Source organism: Cherax quadricarinatus, chromosome 4, assembly GCF_038502225.1.
Source record: "Cherax quadricarinatus isolate ZL_2023a chromosome 4, ASM3850222v1, whole genome shotgun sequence".
Classification (NCBI taxonomy): Eukaryota; Metazoa; Arthropoda; class Malacostraca; order Decapoda; family Parastacidae; genus Cherax; species Cherax quadricarinatus.
Genome location: NC_091295.1, coordinates 20,576,386 through 20,595,973, shown reverse-complemented (window position 1 = coordinate 20,595,973; position 19,588 = coordinate 20,576,386). Strand labels below are relative to the sequence as shown.

General features: G+C 39.3%; 1 protein-coding gene across 3 annotated transcripts in view; it reads left to right on the top strand.

Moving 5' to 3' along the window:
* The window catches only part of stau (double-stranded RNA-binding protein Staufen), a 326,000-nt gene that overhangs the window by 171,567 nt on the left and 134,845 nt on the right, over positions 1 to 19,588 (top strand). For all 3 annotated transcript variants that reach the window (XM_070095188.1, XM_070095180.1, XM_070095173.1), the window contains one exon: positions 7,459 to 7,649. In XM_070095188.1, the coding sequence (XP_069951289.1) occupies positions 7,459 to 7,649 (191 nt within the window). The remainder of the gene's footprint in view (positions 1 to 7,458; positions 7,650 to 19,588) is intronic.

Below are 19,588 nucleotides of genomic sequence, written 5' to 3'. Positions count from 1 at the left end.
TCTTGTAATTGATGAGTCTTTGATTTTGTTCAAAGGTAGACTGTCATTCAAGCAGTATATACCGAGCAAGAGGAACCGCTTTGGTATAAAATTGTTTGTACTCTGTGATTGTGACAGTGGCCTGGTGTTGGATATTGTTGTATACACGGGTAGTAAAACATTGAAAGATACCAAGATGTTATTGGGTATATCAGGTGACGTAGTGAGAAACATGATGGCACCTTATCTTGGTAAGGGCCATACATTATATACCGATAACTGGTACACAAGCCCATTACTCAGTGATTTCATGCGAGTGAACAAGACAGATGTGTGTGGCACAGTGCGTTCTAATCGTAAACATATGCCCAGGCTCAACGCAGGTGTTCGTGGTGATGACGTGCAGGTGTTTACTGCCAATGACATCATGGCATTACGGTGGCATGACAAACGAGATGTCACATTGTTGACAACCATTCACCGTAATGAAATGCAAGACAGTGGCAAAGTTGATCGAGTGACTAATGAACGTATTCGAAAACCAGTGACAGTGATTGATTATACACAAAACATGCGCTTGGTTGACAAGTGTGACATGCAGATTGGTTTTGTTGACTGTGTTCGTAAGAGTTACAAGTGGTACATGAAACTTTTCTTCCATCTCATGGACATTTCAATGCTGAATGCATATAATATGTACCAAATAAAGATTGGTAACAGACCACCGTATGGTGAATTTTGTTTGTCTGTTGTCAGACAACTCATAATGAAGTACCAGGTAACAACACCTGCAATACAACATGGTCCTCGAATTCATCACAATATACCCAAGCGTTTGAGAAGAGAAGGTGATCATTTCATAATACAGCTTCCTTCAACTCAAAAGAAATTTCCTCAGAAGAGATGCATTGTCTGTGCACAAACAAAACGACGGCAACAAAGACGCAAAGACACTCGGTTTATGTGTGAGGAATGTAAGGTGCCTCTGTGCATGGTGCCTTGTTTCAAGGAGTTCCACAAGCTCCAGCAGTTCTAAAACCATGTCCAGTGATTGTAAATATGTAAATATATGATAGAACATTAGTATTATACAATATTTGTGCATGTTTATTGTAATAAACAACAGTGGTAAACAATAATATGATAATAACTTTAGTGCGGTTATTGTGTTCAATACAGTGAGTTTATATATATAAATTATATACAGTATTGGTCTCTCAGGCCCCAAATGTTAGTAGGAATAGAAAAAAATTGGAAAAGAAAAGAAAAAACAACTAAAACAACAAAATAATATAATACGCGTATGTGGAATTCGTCGATGTTGCCGCCACCACATCATTTTCTACAAACTTCTTGGCACTGTATCTCGGTAAGTACTGATCAGATTCTAATTTTTTTTGTTTTATTACCTTCACAAAAATATGCTCTTTAATTCTGTAAGAAAAAATAATTTTTTTTTTTTTCAAAATTTCTTGGACACTGGTGCGTGACTTCAGATTTTGGCCTTGGACCCTGAAAGGGTTAATGCCACTAGGACAAGCTTGAGAGTCACTGGACCTCTGTCACACAACAAATCTGTCCATAGAGCTCTGTACCTCCTGTTCCTTTACGATTTGTCTAAAATGGGCCACAACATTGTCATTATAATAGTCACCAGCACGGCTTGCAATAGCTGTGTTAGGGTGATTTTCATCTATAAAGGTTTGCAGTTCAACCCACTTAACACACATTTCCTTAATTTTTGAAGTAGGCACAATGGATTCCATAACTGGCATAGGCTTCTCAGGGTTAGCCCCAAACCCTTCAAAATCTTTCCTAATTTCCATACTAATTCTCACCCTTTTTACCACAGGGTTGGCACTAGAAGCTTTCTTGGGGCCCATGGTGACTTATTTTGCAGATACAAGCACCAAAAACACTGATAATATGGAATGTACCGAATGTATGCTTAGATGCGAGCACACTGGCTGGCTTGTAAACACTGGCACGCATGGGGCAGTTCAGGCCACACGTGGACACGTCTCGGACGAATCGCGTGTGGCGGGTTTTTTAATGAGTGGCGCGGCAAAATTTTTGCGTTAAAATGCATCGAATACCAGATTTAATGGATACCGATGCCATCGAATACCGTGGGTCCACTGTATTAGGTACTGAAATTGTACTCAGTCACAAACACACTGACAGGTCAACATTTACACCTGCCTTGGTCATTTACTATTGTCTAGGAATATATGCAAAGTATTTATAGTAGTACAGTGGACCCCCGAGTTTCGTGATTAATCCATTCCAGAGAGCCTGCCGAAAGTCGAAATTCACGAAACTCGAAACCATGTTTCCCATAAGAAATAATGGAAATAAAATTAATCCGTTCCAGTCACCCAAAACTATTAAAATAAATTTTTTTTTCAAGTTAAATAAAGATTTACATACTGAAAACAATCAAAAATCAAGTACATGCATATAAAAAATAATAATAACATTACACTTACCTTTACTGAAGACTTCTGGGTGGATGGAAGATGGGAGGAGGGGATAGGAGGAAGGTGTACACTATTGTTTGGAAGGAGAATCTCCTTCCATTAGGACTTCAGGTAGCAAGTCCTTTTCTGGGGTTATTTCCCTTCTTCTTTTAATGCCACATGGAACAACTTGAGAGTCACTGGACCCCTGTCGCACAAAATATCTGTCCAGAGAGGTCTGTTTCTGGCATTTCTTTATGATTTGCCTGAAGTGGGACATTGTTGTGTTACTGAACATGTTGCAGATATGGCTTGTTTCAGCTTGGTCATGGTGATACTTTTCAACAAAACTTTGCAACTCATTCCACTTTGAACACATGTCCTTAATCACCAAAGAAGGCACCTCCTTCACTCTCTTTTCCTCCTCCTATGAAGCAAGTTCCTCAGCTGTGGTCTGATGCTGTTCCAGTTGAAGCTCTTGCAGTTTGTCAGTGGTTAGCTCTTCCTTGTGATCCTACACCAACTCTTCCACATCCCCGTCACTCACCTCCAACCCCATGGACTTGCCCAATGCCACAACAGGCAGAGGGTCGGCAGGGTCAGGGTCTGCCTCAAACGCTTCAAAATCCCTCTGGATCGTGTTCTTCGCTTTCTTTACCAAAGGGCTTGCACTAGCTTTCCTTGGGCCCATGGTGACTTATTTAGCAGTTGCAATCACAAAATACAATGGATTATTACGTATGAACCCGCCTGGTGATGGTCACATGTTGGTAAACAATTGCACACTGAGCGTGAATGGCGTGGGAGACTGGCTTTGTGTGCGCGGTGACAGGCGGACGGGTACCGGACGGTCGCTGAAATGTGAGTCTAATCACGAAACTCGAGGCCAAATTTTGCCGAAAAAACTTGCCGAAAATCGAATTTCACGAAAATTGATGCTGTCGAAACTCGGAGGTCCACTGTATTTATTTGTAGGAAGTCAGGTGTAGGTAGCCAGTAGATGTAGCTATATAGTCCGCCTGGCTGTATAGCTGCACCTACATAGCTACACAATATTTAATGCGGCCCAGAGCCATATTATTACCATCGAAATATCTTGTTCACTGAGTTTAATCGTTTCTAACAACTACCTTTAGATGCCATCCTAAACAAATGGAGAAGTAATGAATAATTTATGCCAAGAATTGTAAATAAAAGTGTTATGTATTAACCCTTTCAGGGTCCGTCCCGTAGATCTACGGCTGGTCGGTGAGTGTCCAAACCGTAGATCTATGCCAAAATTCTAGCGCCGTCAAATTTAGCGCAAAAGCGCTCATAGGCCTACATATGAGAGAACGGGTCTGCGCCGTGGGTGTGCGCCATAAACAAAAAATCTAGGCGCCTGCATAGCATTGTGGGAACGCCGGCTCAGTCACCCTTGTTCACCATGTCTCGTCGCAAGTCAGCTCTCACTCCCCGGAAAATTGGGACTCTCCTCTTCCTGTCTGATAGTTCTGACACTGATGGAAGTGGAAATGAAGACGAATTCTACGGCTTTGATAAGTTAGTGACCGAAAATAATGACCAGGATATCGATAATAGTGCAGAAAACCCCGACGATCCTCGACCTTCTACCTCTGGTGTGGGCACTCGTGACTCACGGTCGGGTGTTCCTAAACGTAAGAGAAAACTAATATTTTCCCGTGGCCTGGCCTCTGACTTCAGTAATGACGATGATTTTGACGTGGATTGTGATTTTATTGCGCTCGACGATCGTTCGAGTAGTGATAGTGAGGAAACATATTCACCAGTGAAGCGTCGGTATGTTCGCCGCCGCATGCGCTCGGGTAGTGTACCCTATGCTGTGCCCAGGGGACGGAGTACATCCCGTAGTACATCCCGGAGTACATCCCGTGGCCCTACACCCGTTTTAGGTAGTGATAGTGAGGATGATGTGGCTACACTTGGCATGGATGGGCCACAGACATCAGTGGATGGTGTTAGTGGGGCTGGTGGTGGTAGTGGCACCGCCATGCGTGACTCGCTGTGCCACGCGGGAACCCACGCTGCTGACTCGTCAGTTCAAGGACAAAGCGGAGCGTCACCCACCAGCCCGCCACAACCACCCGTACAACCAGCCTATGATGTCCAGTATCCACCAGCAAACCGTATCTGGGATTGGCAGCAAAATCCCAATTTTGTTCCCAGCCCTCACCACTTTGATGACTCGCAAAGTGGAATTCTACCTACCTGTCCCCTTGGAACCACGGCCAATGAACTGGAATTCTTTGAATTATTCTTTGACCAGCCATTGATGGAAACTATTGTCAGGGAAAGTAATAAGTATTTTCAGTACACCATGGCAAATACGATCTTATCACCACAGTCAAGACTACACAGGTGGAAAGAGACGACTGTTGCAGAAATGTATTTGCTTTTTGCAACAATAATGCTTATGCCTCACGTCTATAAGCATAATATAAAAGCATACTGGTGCACAGATCGGCTAATTTGTACCCCTTCCTTCAGTGAAATAATACCAGTGAACAGGTTTATCTTACTGTTACGTATGTTGCACTTCTCTGACAAAACCAGGCCTGACAGAAGTGACAGGTTATACAAGATTAGAAATGTTTTCATGTATCTCAAACAAAAGTTCAGGATATACTTTTATCCATTCAAGAATCTTGTAATTGACGAGTCTTTGATTTTGTTCAAAGGTAGACTGTCATTCAAGCAGTATATACCGAGCAAGAGGAACCGCTTTGGTATAAAATTGTTTGTACTCTGTGATTGTGACAGTGGCCTGGTGTTGGATATTGTTGTATACACGGGTAGTAAAACATTGAAAGATACCAAGATGTTATTGGGTATATCAGGTGACGTAGTGAGAAACATGATGGCACCTTATCTTGGTAAGGGCCATACATTATATACCGATAACTGGTACACAAGCCCATTACTCAGTGATTTCATGCGAGTGAACAAGACAGATGTGTGTGGCACAGTGCGTTCTAATCGTAAACATATGCCCAGGCTCAACGCAGGTGTTCGTGGTGATGACGTGCAGGTGTTTACTGCCAATGACATCATGGCATTACGGTGGCATGACAAACGAGATGTCACATTGTTGACAACCATTCACCGTAATGAAATGCAAGACAGTGGCAAAGTTGATCGAGTGACTAATGAACGTATTCGAAAACCAGTGACAGTGATTGATTATACACAAAACATGCGCTTGGTTGACAAGTGTGACATGCAGATTGGTTTTGTTGACTGTGTTCGTAAGAGTTACAAGTGGTACATGAAACTTTTCTTCCATCTCATGGACATTTCAATGCTGAATGCATATAATATGTACCAAATAAAGACTGGTAACAGACCACCGTATGGTGAATTTTGTTTGTCTGTTGTCAGACAACTCATAATGAAGTACCAGGTAACAACACCTGCAATACAACATGGTCCTCGAATTCATCACAATATACCCAAGCGTTTGAGAAGAGAAGGTGATCATTTCATAATACAGCTTCCTTCAACTCAAAAGAAATTTGCTCAGAAGAGATGCATTGTCTGTGCACAAACAAAACGACGGCAACAAAGACGCAAAGACACTCGGTTTATGTGTGAGGAATGTAAGGTGCCTCTGTGCATGGTGCCTTGTTTCAAGGAGTTCCACAAGCTCCAGCAGTTCTAAAACCATGTCCAGTGATTGTAAATATGTAAATATATGATAGAACATTAGTATTATACAATATTTGTGCATGTTTATTGTAATAAACAACAGTGGTAAACAATAATATGATAATAACTTTAGTGCGGTTATTGTGTTCAATACAGTGAGTTTATATATATAAATTATATACAGTATTGGTCTCTCAGGCCCCAAATGTTAGTAGGAATAGAAAAAAATTGGAAAAGAAAAGAAAAAACAACTAAAACAACAAAATAATATAATACGCGTATGTGGAATTCGTCGATGTTGCCGCCACCACATCATTTTCTACAAACTTCTTGGCACTGTATCTCGGTAAGTACTGATCAGATTCTAATTTTTTTTGTTTTATTACCTTCACAAAAATATGCTCTTTAATTCTGTAAGAAAAAATAATTTTTTTTTTTTCAAAATTTCTTGGACACTGGTGCGTGACTTCAGATTTTGGCCTTGGACCCTGAAAGGGTTAAGGGCTGTGACTGGGACAATGCAGATTCATACACATTTTCTCTGATGCTGGACCAGAGAAAATGTAGTTTTCTCTCTGCCTGGCTAGCACACCTCCATAGCATATAAACATTGCATGTTTATATGCTATGTAATGTGTTTCTTAAATAATTTTGAAGAAAATATCATGGATGGATTAATGAAAATATCTATATTAACCTAAAATAAGACATTTAATGTGTCCAAGAGTGATTATTATTACGCATTATGTATTATTACGCGTCTGGTGTGGACAGTTTCCGAGCAGAGGTACAAAACCCAGGGTAAAATTTCACCCAAAAAAGTGGTCGAAATCCGAATTGTACAATATCCACACCAGATGAAATCCAGGGTTCCACTGCATACCATAAAACTATCAGTGGATTTTTTGCAAGATTATTTTGACACAAGTAAGACAGTTTGCTATAACATTTGCGGAAGTTATTAATGTTTGTCAGTACATATGCAGATACTAATGTGAAATTCATCATTACTGCACAGGATACAATAAACTGAAGACCCGAAGAATTCATAGCATCTTGGGCAAAACCTTAATACCAGCAGGTTTGGGAAATGTAATTTTAGCATCTGGCAGTATACGTACTAAATGCAGTTATGGTAAATGTGTCTTCATTGTAATAAGGAAAAACAGCTGTGTTTTGTAGTAAATTCTAACAAGGAGTTACACTGATATGTTAGAATTGCACCAATGTAATATATACAAGGTACTAATTTGACTCATGGCTACAACCCAGTTTAATTGTTCATCTTAAATCTAGTCTTCTCTTAAGATATTTTAATTTCTTCTTTAAACAGACTGATTTTCTCTCTTGACAGACCTCTCTGACCTTGATCCAAATGCTGATTTAAAATCACCGATTTCACTAGTTCATGAAATAGCCTTGAAGCGGAATTTGACAGTTACATTTGAGGTTATTCGCGAATCTGGGCCTCCACATGTTCGAACATTTGTCACGGTATGCATAGTTGGAGAATACCGAACTGAAGGTGAAGGCACTGGAAAGAAGGTATGTATCAATTCTTGTAGTTTGCATATGTAGTTACATATGTTTTTAATTTATATATTTATTTTTTTAACACTGTCTCCTACCAAGGTAGGATGACCCCCCCCCCCCAAAAAAAAAAAAAAATAGAAAAAGAGGATAGAACATTCACCATCATTCATTCAATTGTTGTCTTGCCACAAGTGTGCTGACATTACAATTCTGATGACCACATGAATTGCAGCATCTTCACCCTGCCTTTAGAGTACAGTAGGGCCCCACTTATACGGCAGGTTAGGTTCCAGGCTATCTCCATAAAGCGGAAATCACCATAAAGTGGAACACCCCTTTTTTTTCACTTATAAATGCATAGAAATACTAGATAACAAGTTTACACTAACATATATTAGTTAGCAATAGAACTACGCATAAAAAAACAATAAAAAAGTAAAATACACATATAGTACACTCATTACTTACCTTAAAATATTTGTAGTCTTAATCTAGGGTGAGATGAATAGTATTTATTGTAAGAAATCAAGTGTGGTATTTACGGTAGCCAGCCAGGCTACCATACCAGGCCACCCACACCCACACATAAAATACTATGACATTTAACCCTTTGACTGTTTCGGTCATATACACCTACCATCCGACTTACGACCTGCTCGACTTACGACCACTTGACTTACGACTGTGTTTTTTATGCCAAATTTCTGGGAAATAAACAACTATTTGTGTTGTACACAGTGTTTATCCTAAACCTTACAGTATAAAATACAGTACTAACAACATAAAAAGTAAAGTAAAACATGAAGTACCAAAATAAAACAATAAAATAAAGTCATTACAAAAATGTTTTGTTGATATTCAGTAGTAAAGTTTGACTTAAGACCATTTCGACTTACGACCAGTTTCTCGGAACCGAACTCGGTGGTAAGTCGGATGGTAAGTGTATATACGTCTTATGAGCCAATGTGTTTGATATATATATACAGTGGACCCCCGGTTAACGATATTTTTTCTCTCCAGAAGTATGTTCAGGTGCCAGTACTGACCGAATTTGTTCCCATAAGAAATATTGTGAAGTAGATTAGTCCATTTCAGACCCCCAAACATACACGTACAAACGCATTTACATAAATACACTTACATAATTGGTCGCATTCGGAGGTGATCGTTATGCGGGGGTCCACTGTATACTCAAAAATTCTAGGGGCTTCAAATCAAGCTGGTAGGTCCACATGAGAGAGAATGGGTCTGTGTGGTTAGTGTGTGCAGTGTAAAAAAAATCCTGCAGCAAGCAGTGCATAATGAGGAAAAAAAAACTCCGACCATGTTTTTGGATTAAAACGCCGACTTTGAGGTGTATTTTTGTATAGTATTTATGGTTGTATTCTTGTTTTCTTGGTCTCATTTGATAGAATGGAAAACATTTTATAAAAATAGAAGGCATTTTGATTGGTTTTACTATGAAAGGGATCTTGAAATGGAGCTCAAAGTGGCAGAAATGTTCGGTTTTTGCCATTGTTCAAGAGTAAACAAATGATGTCATTGTCCAATAAATGTCCAACTAGCCATTCTAATATGCAGTCATGAATGGGTTGCCGTTATTTATACAATTATTACAATATTGCAGTAGTCTGCATAATAGTAAATCTTATATTTTTTTGTGTGAATAAAAATTCAAAATAGAAAGCAAGAGTATTATAACAGGGGCCTAGAGACGTGACTGATGAACAGAGAAACTGTTATTTTAGTGCCGGGAATGTCTGCATTGTTCATTCTGGACCCTATTTTGAAAATGACAATATTTTAAATTTGCCTGAAATTGACCAAAGTGCCAATTTCTGACCATTTTATTGGGTAATAGAAATCAGTAAACGGGCGGTTTCTTGTACTCAATCGATAGAACAAATGGAGTTCTAAAGAAATAGCTGTGAGTTTGGTCGACTGGAACAACGGAATTGGCCAAAAATAGGGCTCAAAGTGGGTGAGATCGCCGATGCCTAAATGTCGCCAAGGTAGGCATTCCAGGAACCAAGGCAACATTTCCTCTGAATATCAAAATGATATACATGTACAATACTGACAAGATGGTAAGTAAGACACACAAGCAACAGTTAGGCATCTTTATTCTGAAATGTTTCGCCTACACAGTAGGCTTCTTCGGTCGAGTACAGAAAGTAGGCAGGAGCAGTAGAGTTGTAAAGACGATGTAATCAGTCCATCACCCTTGAAGATGTAGATTTGGGGTTATCAGTCCCTCAGACTGGTTTCAAACTATAGAACATAACTCTTCTCCAGGCTGAGGGACTGACAGTCTCAAATCTATGTCTTCAAAGGTGATGGAATAGTTACATCATCTTCACATCTCTACTGCTCCTGCCTACTTTCTGTACAGTGGATTCTCAGTTATCGGCCATAATCCATTCCAGGTCGGCCTAAATCAAAAAAGGCCGAAAACTGAAATATTTCCTTTAAGAATTAATGTAAAAACAATTAATCAGTTCCAGACTCCCAAAAATATTAACAAAAAAATACATTTTTTAAAGATTAACTATAGTTTTACATACACAAAACAATGAGAAAGATTTTTTTTTTGTTTTTTAACAAGTCGGGTGTCTCCCACCGAGGCAGGGTGACCCATAAAGAAAGAAAATCCCCGAAAAGAAAATACTTTCATCATCATTCATCACTTTCACCTCACTCACATAATCACTGTTTTTGCAGGGCTGCCCAGAATACAACAGTTTAGAAGCATATACGTATAAAGATACACAACTTATCCCTCTAAACTGCCAATATCTCGAACCCCTCCTTTAAAGTGCAGGCATTGTACTTCCCATTTCCACAAATTTTACTAATAAATGAACATTACATACCTTTATTGAAGACTCTTGTTGGCATATGAAAGAAAGCAAGGAGGGGAGAGGGAGTTGGGGTTATTGTTTGGAAGGGAAATCCCCTTCCATAAGGACTTCAGGTATCAAGTCCCTATCCAGGGTTACTTCCCTTCTTTGTCTTTTACTTTTACTGGCACTAGGACCAGCTTGAGAGTCATTGTACCCCTGTTGCACAAAAAAATTGTCCAAAGAGGTCTGTTTCTGGCATCTCCTTAAAATTTGCCTGAAGTGGGATAAGGTTTAGTTACTGAACATGTTGCAATTTCCTCAGCTGTGGTCTGTTGCTGTTACAGATGAAAGTCTTGCAGCTCTTCAATGGTTAGCTCTTCTCTGTGATCCTCCACCAACTTTTCCACATCCTGGCCCCTCACCTCCAACCCTGTGGACTTCCCTAAAGCCACAATACATTCCACAACAGGCAGAGGGTCGACAGGGTCAGAGTGAGCCTCAAACCCTTCAAAATCCTTCTCTTGGACACATTCTGGCCCCAATTTTCTCCAAGCAGAGTTCAAAATCCTGTAAGTCACTCCCTGCCAAGCCTTACCTATAAGGCTTATGCAGTGGAGGATATTAAAGTGATCCCTTCAGAACTCTCAGGGTCAAGTCAGTGTCCGAGGTCACTTCAAAGCACCTTTGAAACATTGCTTTCATGTAGAGTTAGAAATGACCTGCTGGTCCGTGGGTTGAATGAGAGGAGTGGTGTTATGAGGCAAGAACTTCACTGTTATAAAACTTAACTCCACAGACAATTGGTCTACAAAGTTTGGAGGATGAGCAGGAGCATTGTCCAGTACCAGGAGGCACTTGAGTGGCAATTTATTTTCCTGGAGGTATTTTTTCACACTCGGACCAAACACTTCATGGACCCAGTCAATGAAAATTTGCCTTGTGACCCATGCCTTATTATTAGCCTTCCACAACACACACAATTTACTCTTGACAACATTGTTTTTCTTGAACACTGGGATTTTCAGAGTGATATACGAGTAAAGGCTTCACATTGAAATCCACACTAGCATTACCACAGGAAGGAAAAATACAAGTTTTTCCTTTTACATTTAGTAATATATACAGGAGAAGAGGTTACTAGCCCCTTGCTCCCGGCATTTTAGTCGCCTCTTACAACACGCATGGCTTACGGTGGAAGAATTCTGGTCCACTTCCCCATGGAGATAAGAGGAAATAAACAAGAACAAGAACTAGAAAGAAAATAGAAGAAAACCCAGATGGGTGTGTATATATATGCTTGTACATGTACGTAAAATGAAAGGGGGTAAAGCAGCTGGAACTGATGGGATCATGACAGAAATGTTAAAAGCAGGGGGGATATAGTGTTGGAGTGGTTGGTACTTTTGTTTAATAAATGTATGAAAGAGGGGAAGGTACCTAGGGATTGGCAGAGAGCATGTATAGTCCCTTTATATAAAGGGAAAGGGGACAAAAGAGACTGTAAAAATTATAGAGGAATAAGCTTACTGAGTATACCAGGAAAAGTGTACGGTAGGGTTATAATTGAAATTAGAGATAAGACAGAATGTAGGATTGCGGATGAGCAAGGAGGTTTCAGAGTGGGTAGGGGATGTGTAGATCAGGTGTTTACATTGAAGCATATATGTGAACAGTATTTAGATAAAGATAGGGAAGTTTTTATTGCATTTATGGATTTAGAAAAGGCATATGATAGAGTGGATAGAGGAGCAATGTGGCAGATGTTGCAAGTATATGGAATAGGTGGTAAGTTATTAAATGCTGTAAAGAGTTTTTATGAGGATAGTGAGGCTCAGGTTAGAGTGTGTAGAAGAGAGGGAGACTACTTCCCGGTAAAAGTAGGTCTTAGACAGGGATGTGTAATGTCACCATGGTTGTTTAATATATTTATAGATGGGGTTGTAAAGGAAGTAAATGCTAGGGTGTTCGGGAGAGGGGTGGGATTAAATTTTGGGGAATCAAATTCAAAATGGGAATTGACACAGTTACTTTTTGCTGATGATACTGTGCTTATGGGAGATTCTAAAGAAAAATTGCAAAGGTTAGTGGATGAGTTTGGGAATGTGTGTAAAGGTAGAAAGTTGAAAGTGAACATAGAAAAGAGTAAGGTGATGAGGGTGTCAAATGATTTAGATAAAGAAAAATTGGATATCAAATTGGGGAGGAGGAGTATGGAAGAAGTGAATGTTTTTGGATTAAAACAGCGACTTTGCACTGTATTTTTGTTTGGTATTTATTGTTGTATTCTAGTTTTCTTGATCTCATTTTATAGAATGGAAGACATATTATAGAAATTGAGATGATTTTGACTGGTTTTACAATGAAAAATACCTTGAAATTGAGCTCAACGTAGCAGAAATGTTCGATTTTTAGCAAAGTTCAAAAGTAAACAAATCATGCCAAGCGTCCAATACACGTCAACTGGTGAGTCTAATATTCTTTCACAAGTGTGCTGATATTATTTATGCCATTTCTACACTAATGCAGTAGTCTGCATAACAGAAAATCTTCTATTTTTTGTAAGAATAAAAACTGAAAGTGGAAAGTCAAAGAAATATACGAGAGGCCTGGGGATGTGACTAACGAACAGAGAACTTGTTATCTTAGTGCCAGGAATGTCTTTCTTGTTTATTCTGGACCCTATTCGGAAATTGGCATCTTTTGAAATTTGTGTGAAATTGGCAAAATTGCTAAATTCTGACCACTTTATTGGATTGTTGAAATCAGTAAATGGGTGGTTTCTTGTACTCAATCGATAGAAAAAATGGAGTTCTAGCGAAATAGTTATGATTTTTGTCAGCTAGTACACTGGAATTGGCCGAAAATAGGACTCAAAGTGGGCAAAATTGCCGATGCATAAACATCGTCGAGACCGCTAACTTCACGAGAGCATAATTCCGTAAGTTTTCCATTAAATTTCATACTTTTGGTATCATTATGATCGGGAAAAGATTCTCTGTCTTTTCATAAGAAAAACAATTTTTTTTTTTTAACCCTTTGAGGGTCGACAGGCCCTCTCCGAGACTCGTTCTCAGGGTCGGCCAAATTTAAAAAAAAAAAAAAAAATTTTCTTATGAAAAGATAGAGAATCGTTTCCCGATCATAATGACACCAAAAATATGAAATTTGATGGAAAACTTACCCAATTATGCTCTCGCGAAGTTAGCGGTCTTGGCGATGTTTACGGATCGGCGATTTTGCCCACTTTGAGCCCCATTTTCGGCCAGTTCCACTGTACTAGTCGATAAAAAACATGAATATTTCTCTAGAACTCCATTTTTTCTGTTGAATGAGTGCAAGAAAACACCCATTTACCAATTTCAACTATCCAGTACAGTGGTCAGAATTTAGCAATTTTGCCAATTTCACACAAATTTCAAAAGATGTCGATTTCCGAATAGGGTCCAGAACAAACAAGAAATACATTCCTGGCACTAAAATGACATTTCCTCTGTTCATTAGTCACGTCTCAAGGCCCCTCTTACATTCTTTTGCTTTCCACTTTGAATTTTTATTCTCACAAAAAATAGAAGATTTACTGTTATGCAGACTACTGCATTAGTGTAAAAAATGGTATGAATCATATTGGCGCACTTGCAAAAGAAGATTAGACTCACCGGTTGACGTGTATTGGACGCTTGGCATGATTTGTTTACTTTTGAACTTTGGTAAAAATCGAACATTTCTGCTACTTTGAGCTCAGTTTCAAGATACTTTTCTTTGTAAAACTAGTCAAAATCATCTCAATTTCTATGATATGCCTTCCATTCTATAAAATGAGACCAAAAGAAATCTAGAATACAACAATAAATACCATACGAAAATACAGTGCAAAGTCGCTGTTTTATTCCAAAAACACAGTCAAAGTTTTTTTTTTCTCATTATGCACTGTGTGCTGCAGGATTTTTTTTATACCGTGCACACTGACCACATAGACCCATTCTTTCATATGGAGGCCTACCAGCTTTCTCCCACTAGATTTGAGGGCGCTAGAATTTAGGGGTAGTACGTCAAAAACCCTGGGTCATAAGCCGTACTAGTACGTCCGAAACCCTCAAAGGGTTAAATTTGGCGACCCTGAGAACAAGTCTCTGAGAGGACCTGTCGACCCTTGAAGGGTTAAATAATAGCACCAACCACTCCAAAACTATATCCCCTCCTGCTTCTAACATTTCTATCTTTATCCCATCAATCCCAGCTGCCTTACCCGCTTTCATTCTACTCACTGCCTCACGAGCTTCCCCCACACTCACAGCTGGCTCTTCCTCACTCCTACAAGATGTTATTCGTCCTTGCCTTATACACAAAATCACAGCTTCCCTATCTTATCAACATTTAACAATTCCTCAAAATATTCCCTCCATCTTCCCAATACCTCTAACTCTTCATTTAATAACTCTCCTCTCCTATTTTAAACTGTCAGATCCATTTGTTCCCTAGGCTTCCTCAACTTATTAATCTCACTCCAAAACTTTTTCTTATTTTCAACAAAATTTGTTGATAACAGCTCACCCACTCTCTCATTTGCTCTCTTTTTACATTGCTTTACCACTCTCTTAACCTCTCTTTTCTCTTCATATACTCTTCCCTCCTTGCATCACTTCTACTTTGTAAAAACCTCTCATATGCTAACTTTTTCTCCCTTACTACTCTCTTTACATCATTATTCCACCAATCGCTCTTCTTCCCTCCCGCACCCACTTCCCTGTAACCACAAACTTCTGCTGAGCACTTTAACACTACATTCTTAAACCTTCCCCATACATCTTCGACCCCATTGCCTATACTCTCACTAGCCGATCTATCCTCCAATAGTTGTTTATACCTTACCCTAACTGCCTTCTCTTTTAGTTTATACACCTTCACCTCTCTCATACTTGATGCTTCTATTTTCCTTGTATCCCATCTACCTTTTGCTCTCACTGTAGCTACAACTAGAAAGTGATCTGATATATCTGTGGCCCCTCTATAAACATGTACATCCTGAAGTCTACTCGACAGTGTTTTATCTACCAATACATAGTCCAACAAATTACTGTCATTACGCCCTACATCATATCTTGTATACTTATTTATCCTCTTTTTCTTAAAATACATATTACTTATAACTAAACCCCTTTCTATACAAAGTTCAATCAAAGGGCTCCCATTATCATTTACACCTGGCACCCCAAACCTACCTGCCACACCTCTCAAAATGTTTCTCGTACTTCAGCATTTAGGTCCCGTACCACAATTGCTCTCTCACTTGGTTCAGAGGTTCCTATACATTCACTTAACATCTCACAAAATCTCTCTCTCTCTCCTCAACACTCCTCTGTTCTCCAGGTGCATACACGCTTATTATGACCCACTTTTCACATCCGATTCTTATTTTAATCCACATAATCTTTGAATTTACACATTTATGTTCCCTCTTCTCCTTCCATAACTGGTCCTTCAACAATATTGCTACCCCTTCCTTAGCTCTAACTCTCAGCTACTCCTGACTTAATCCCATTTATTTCTCCCCACTGAAACTCGCCTCCACCGTTCAGCTTTGTTTTGCTTAGGGTCAGGACACCCAACTTCTTTTCATTCATAACATCAGCAATTATCTCTTTCTTATCATCCGCACTACATCCACGCACATTCAAGCATCCCAGTTTTATAAAGTTTTTCTTCTGATTTTTAGTAAATGTGTACAGGAGAAGGGGTTAGTAGCCCATTGCTCCCGACATTTTAGTCACCTTATACGACATGCATGGCTTACGGACGAAAGATTCTTTTCCACTTCCCCATGGTCAAAGAGAGAAAAAAACAAGAACAAGCACTATTAAGAAAAAGAAGAACCCTAGATGTGTGCATGTGTATGTGTGTATGCGAGGGGCTTGGACTTCCAGCAAGTGCGCGTGAGCGTGTTAGATAGGAGTGAATGGAGACGAATGGTACTTGGGACCTGACGATATGTTGGAGTGTGAGCAGGGTAATATTTAGTGAAGGGATTCAGGGAAACCGGTTATTTTCATATAGTCGGACTTGAGTCCTGGAAATGGGAAGTACAATGCCTGCACTTTAAAGGAGGGGTTTGGGATATTGGCAGTTTGGAGGGATATGTTGTGTATCTTTATACGTATATGCTTCTAAACTGTTGTATTCTGAGCACCTCTGCAAAAACAGTGATAATTTGTGAGTGTGGTGAAAGTGTTGAATGATGATGAAAGTATTTTCTTTTTGGGGATTTTTTCTTTTTTGGGTCACCCTGCCTCGGTGGGAGACGGCCGACTTGTTGAAAAAAAAAAAAAAAAAATATATATATATATATATATATATATATATATATATATATATATATATATATATATATATATATATATATATATATATATATATATTTTCTTTTTCTGTCTCATAAACACGCTAGATAACAGGGATATCTTGCTACTCCTACTTACACTTTGCTCACACTTCACAGACACGCACATGCATATATATATATATATACATACATCTAGGTTTTTCTCCTTATTCTAAATAGCTCTTGTTCTTTTTTATTTCTTCTATTGTCCATGGGGAAGTGGAAAAGAATCTTTCCTCCGTAAGCCATGCGTGTCGTATGAGGCGACTAAAATGCCGGGAGCAATGGGCTAGTAACCCCTTCTCCTGTATACATTTACTAAAAAAGAGAAGAAGAAAAACTTTATAAAACTGGGTTGTTTAAATGTGCGTGGATGTAGTGCGGATGACAAGAAACAGATGATTGCTGATGTTATGAATGAAAAGAAGTTGGATGTCCTGGCTCTAAGCGAAACAAAGCTGAAGGGGGTAGGAGAGTTTCAGTGGGGGGAAATAAATGGGATTAAATCTGGAGTATCTGAGAGAGTTAGAGCAAAGGAAGGGGTAGCAGTAATGTTAAATGATCAGTTATGGAAGGAGAAAAGAGAATATGAATGTGTAAATTCGAGAATTATGTGGATTAAAGTAAAGGTTGGATGCGAGAAGTGGGTCATAATAAGCGTGTATGCACCTGGAGAAGAGAGGAATGCAGAGGAGAGAGAGAGATTTTGGGAGATGTTAAGTGAATGTATAGGAGCCTTTGAACCAAGTGAGAGAGTAATTGTGGTAGGGGACCTGAATGCTAAAGTAGGAGAAACTTTTAGAGAGGGTGTGGTAGGTAAGTTTGGGGTGCCAGGTGTAAATGATAATGGGAGCCCTTTGATTGAACTTTGTATAGAAAGGGGTTTAGTTATAGGTAATACATATTTTAAGAAAAAGAGGATAAATAAGTATACACGATATGATGTAGGGCGAAATGACAGTAGTTTGTTGGATTATGTATTAGTAGATAAAAGACTGTTGAGTAGACTTCAGGATGTACATGTTTATCGAGGGGCCACAGATATATCAGATCACTTTCTAGTTGTAGCTACACTGAGAGTAAAAGGTAGATGGGATACAAGGAGAATAGAAGCATCAGGGAAGAGAGAGGTGAAGGTTTATAAACTAAAAGAGGAGGCAGTTAGGGTAAGATATAAACAGCTATTGGAGGATAGATGGGCTAATGAGAGCATAGGCAATGGGGTCGAAGAGGAATGGGGTAGGTTTAAAAATGTAGTGTTAGAGTGTTCAGCAGAAGTTTGTGGTTACAGGAAAGTGGGTGCAGGAGGGAAGAGGAGCGATTGGTGGAATGATGATGTAAAGAGAGTAGTAAGGGAGAAAAAGTTAGCATATGAGAAGTTTTTACAAAGTAGAAGTGATGCAAGGAGGGAAGAGTATATGGAGAAAAAGAGAGAGGTTAAGAGAGTGGTGAAGCAATGTAAAAAGAGAGCAAATGAGAGAGTGGGTGAGCTGTTATCAACAAATTTTGTTGAAAATAAGAAAAAGTTTTGGAGTGAGATTAACAAGTTAAGGAAGCCTAGAGAACAAATGGATTTGTCAGTTAAAAATAGGAGAGGAGAGTTATTAAATGGAGAGTTAGAGGTATTGGGAAGATGGAGGGAATATTTTGAGGAATTGTTAAATGTTGATGAAGATAGGGAAGCTGTGATTTCGTGTATAGGGCAAGGAGGAATAACATCTTGTAGGAGTGAGGAAGAGCCAGTTGTGAGTGTGGGGGAAGTTCGTGAGGCAGTAGGTAAAATGAAAGGGGGTAAGGCAGCCGGGATTGATGGGATAAAGATAGAAATGTTAAAAGCAGGTGGGGATATAGTTTTGGAGTGGTTGGTGCAATTATTTAATAAATGTATGGAAGAGGGTAAGGTACCTAGGGATTGGCAGAGAGCATGCATAGTTCCTTTGTATAAAGGCAAAGGGGATAAAAGAGAGTGCAAAAATTATAGGGGGATAAGTCTGTTGAGTGTACCTGGTAAAGTGTATGGTAGAGTTATAATTGAAAGAATTAAGAGTAAGACGGAGAATAGGATAGCAGATGAACAAGGAGGCTTTAGGAAAGGTAGGGGGTGTGTGGACCAGGTGTTTACAGTGAAACATATAAGTGAACAGTATTTAGATAAGGCTAAAGAGGTCTTTGTGGCATTTATGGATTTGGAAAAGGCGTATGACAGGGTGGATAGGGGGGCAATGTGGCAGATGTTGCAAGTGTATGGTGTAGGAGGTAGGTTACTGAAAGCAGTGAAGAGTTTTTACGAGGATAGTGAGGCTCAAGTTAGAGTATGCAGAAAAGAGGGAAATTTTTTCCCAGTAAAAGTAGGCCTTAGACAAGGATGTGTGATGTCACCGTGGTTGTTTAATATATTTATAGATGGGGTTGTAAGAGAAGTAAATGCGAGGGTCTTGGCAAGAGGCGTGGAGTTAAAAGATAAAGAATCACACACAGGGTGGGAGTTGTCACAGCTGCTCTTTGCTGATGACACTGTGCTCTTGGGAGATTCTGAAGAGAAGCTGCAGAGATTGGTGGATGAATTTGGTAGGGTGTGCAAAAGAAGAAAATTAAAGGTGAATACAGGAAAGAGTAAGGTTATGAGGATAACAAAAAGATTAGGTGATGAAAGATTGAATATCAGATTGGAGGGAGAGAGTATGGAGGAGGTGAACGTATTCAGATATTTGGGAGTGGACGTGTCAGCGGAT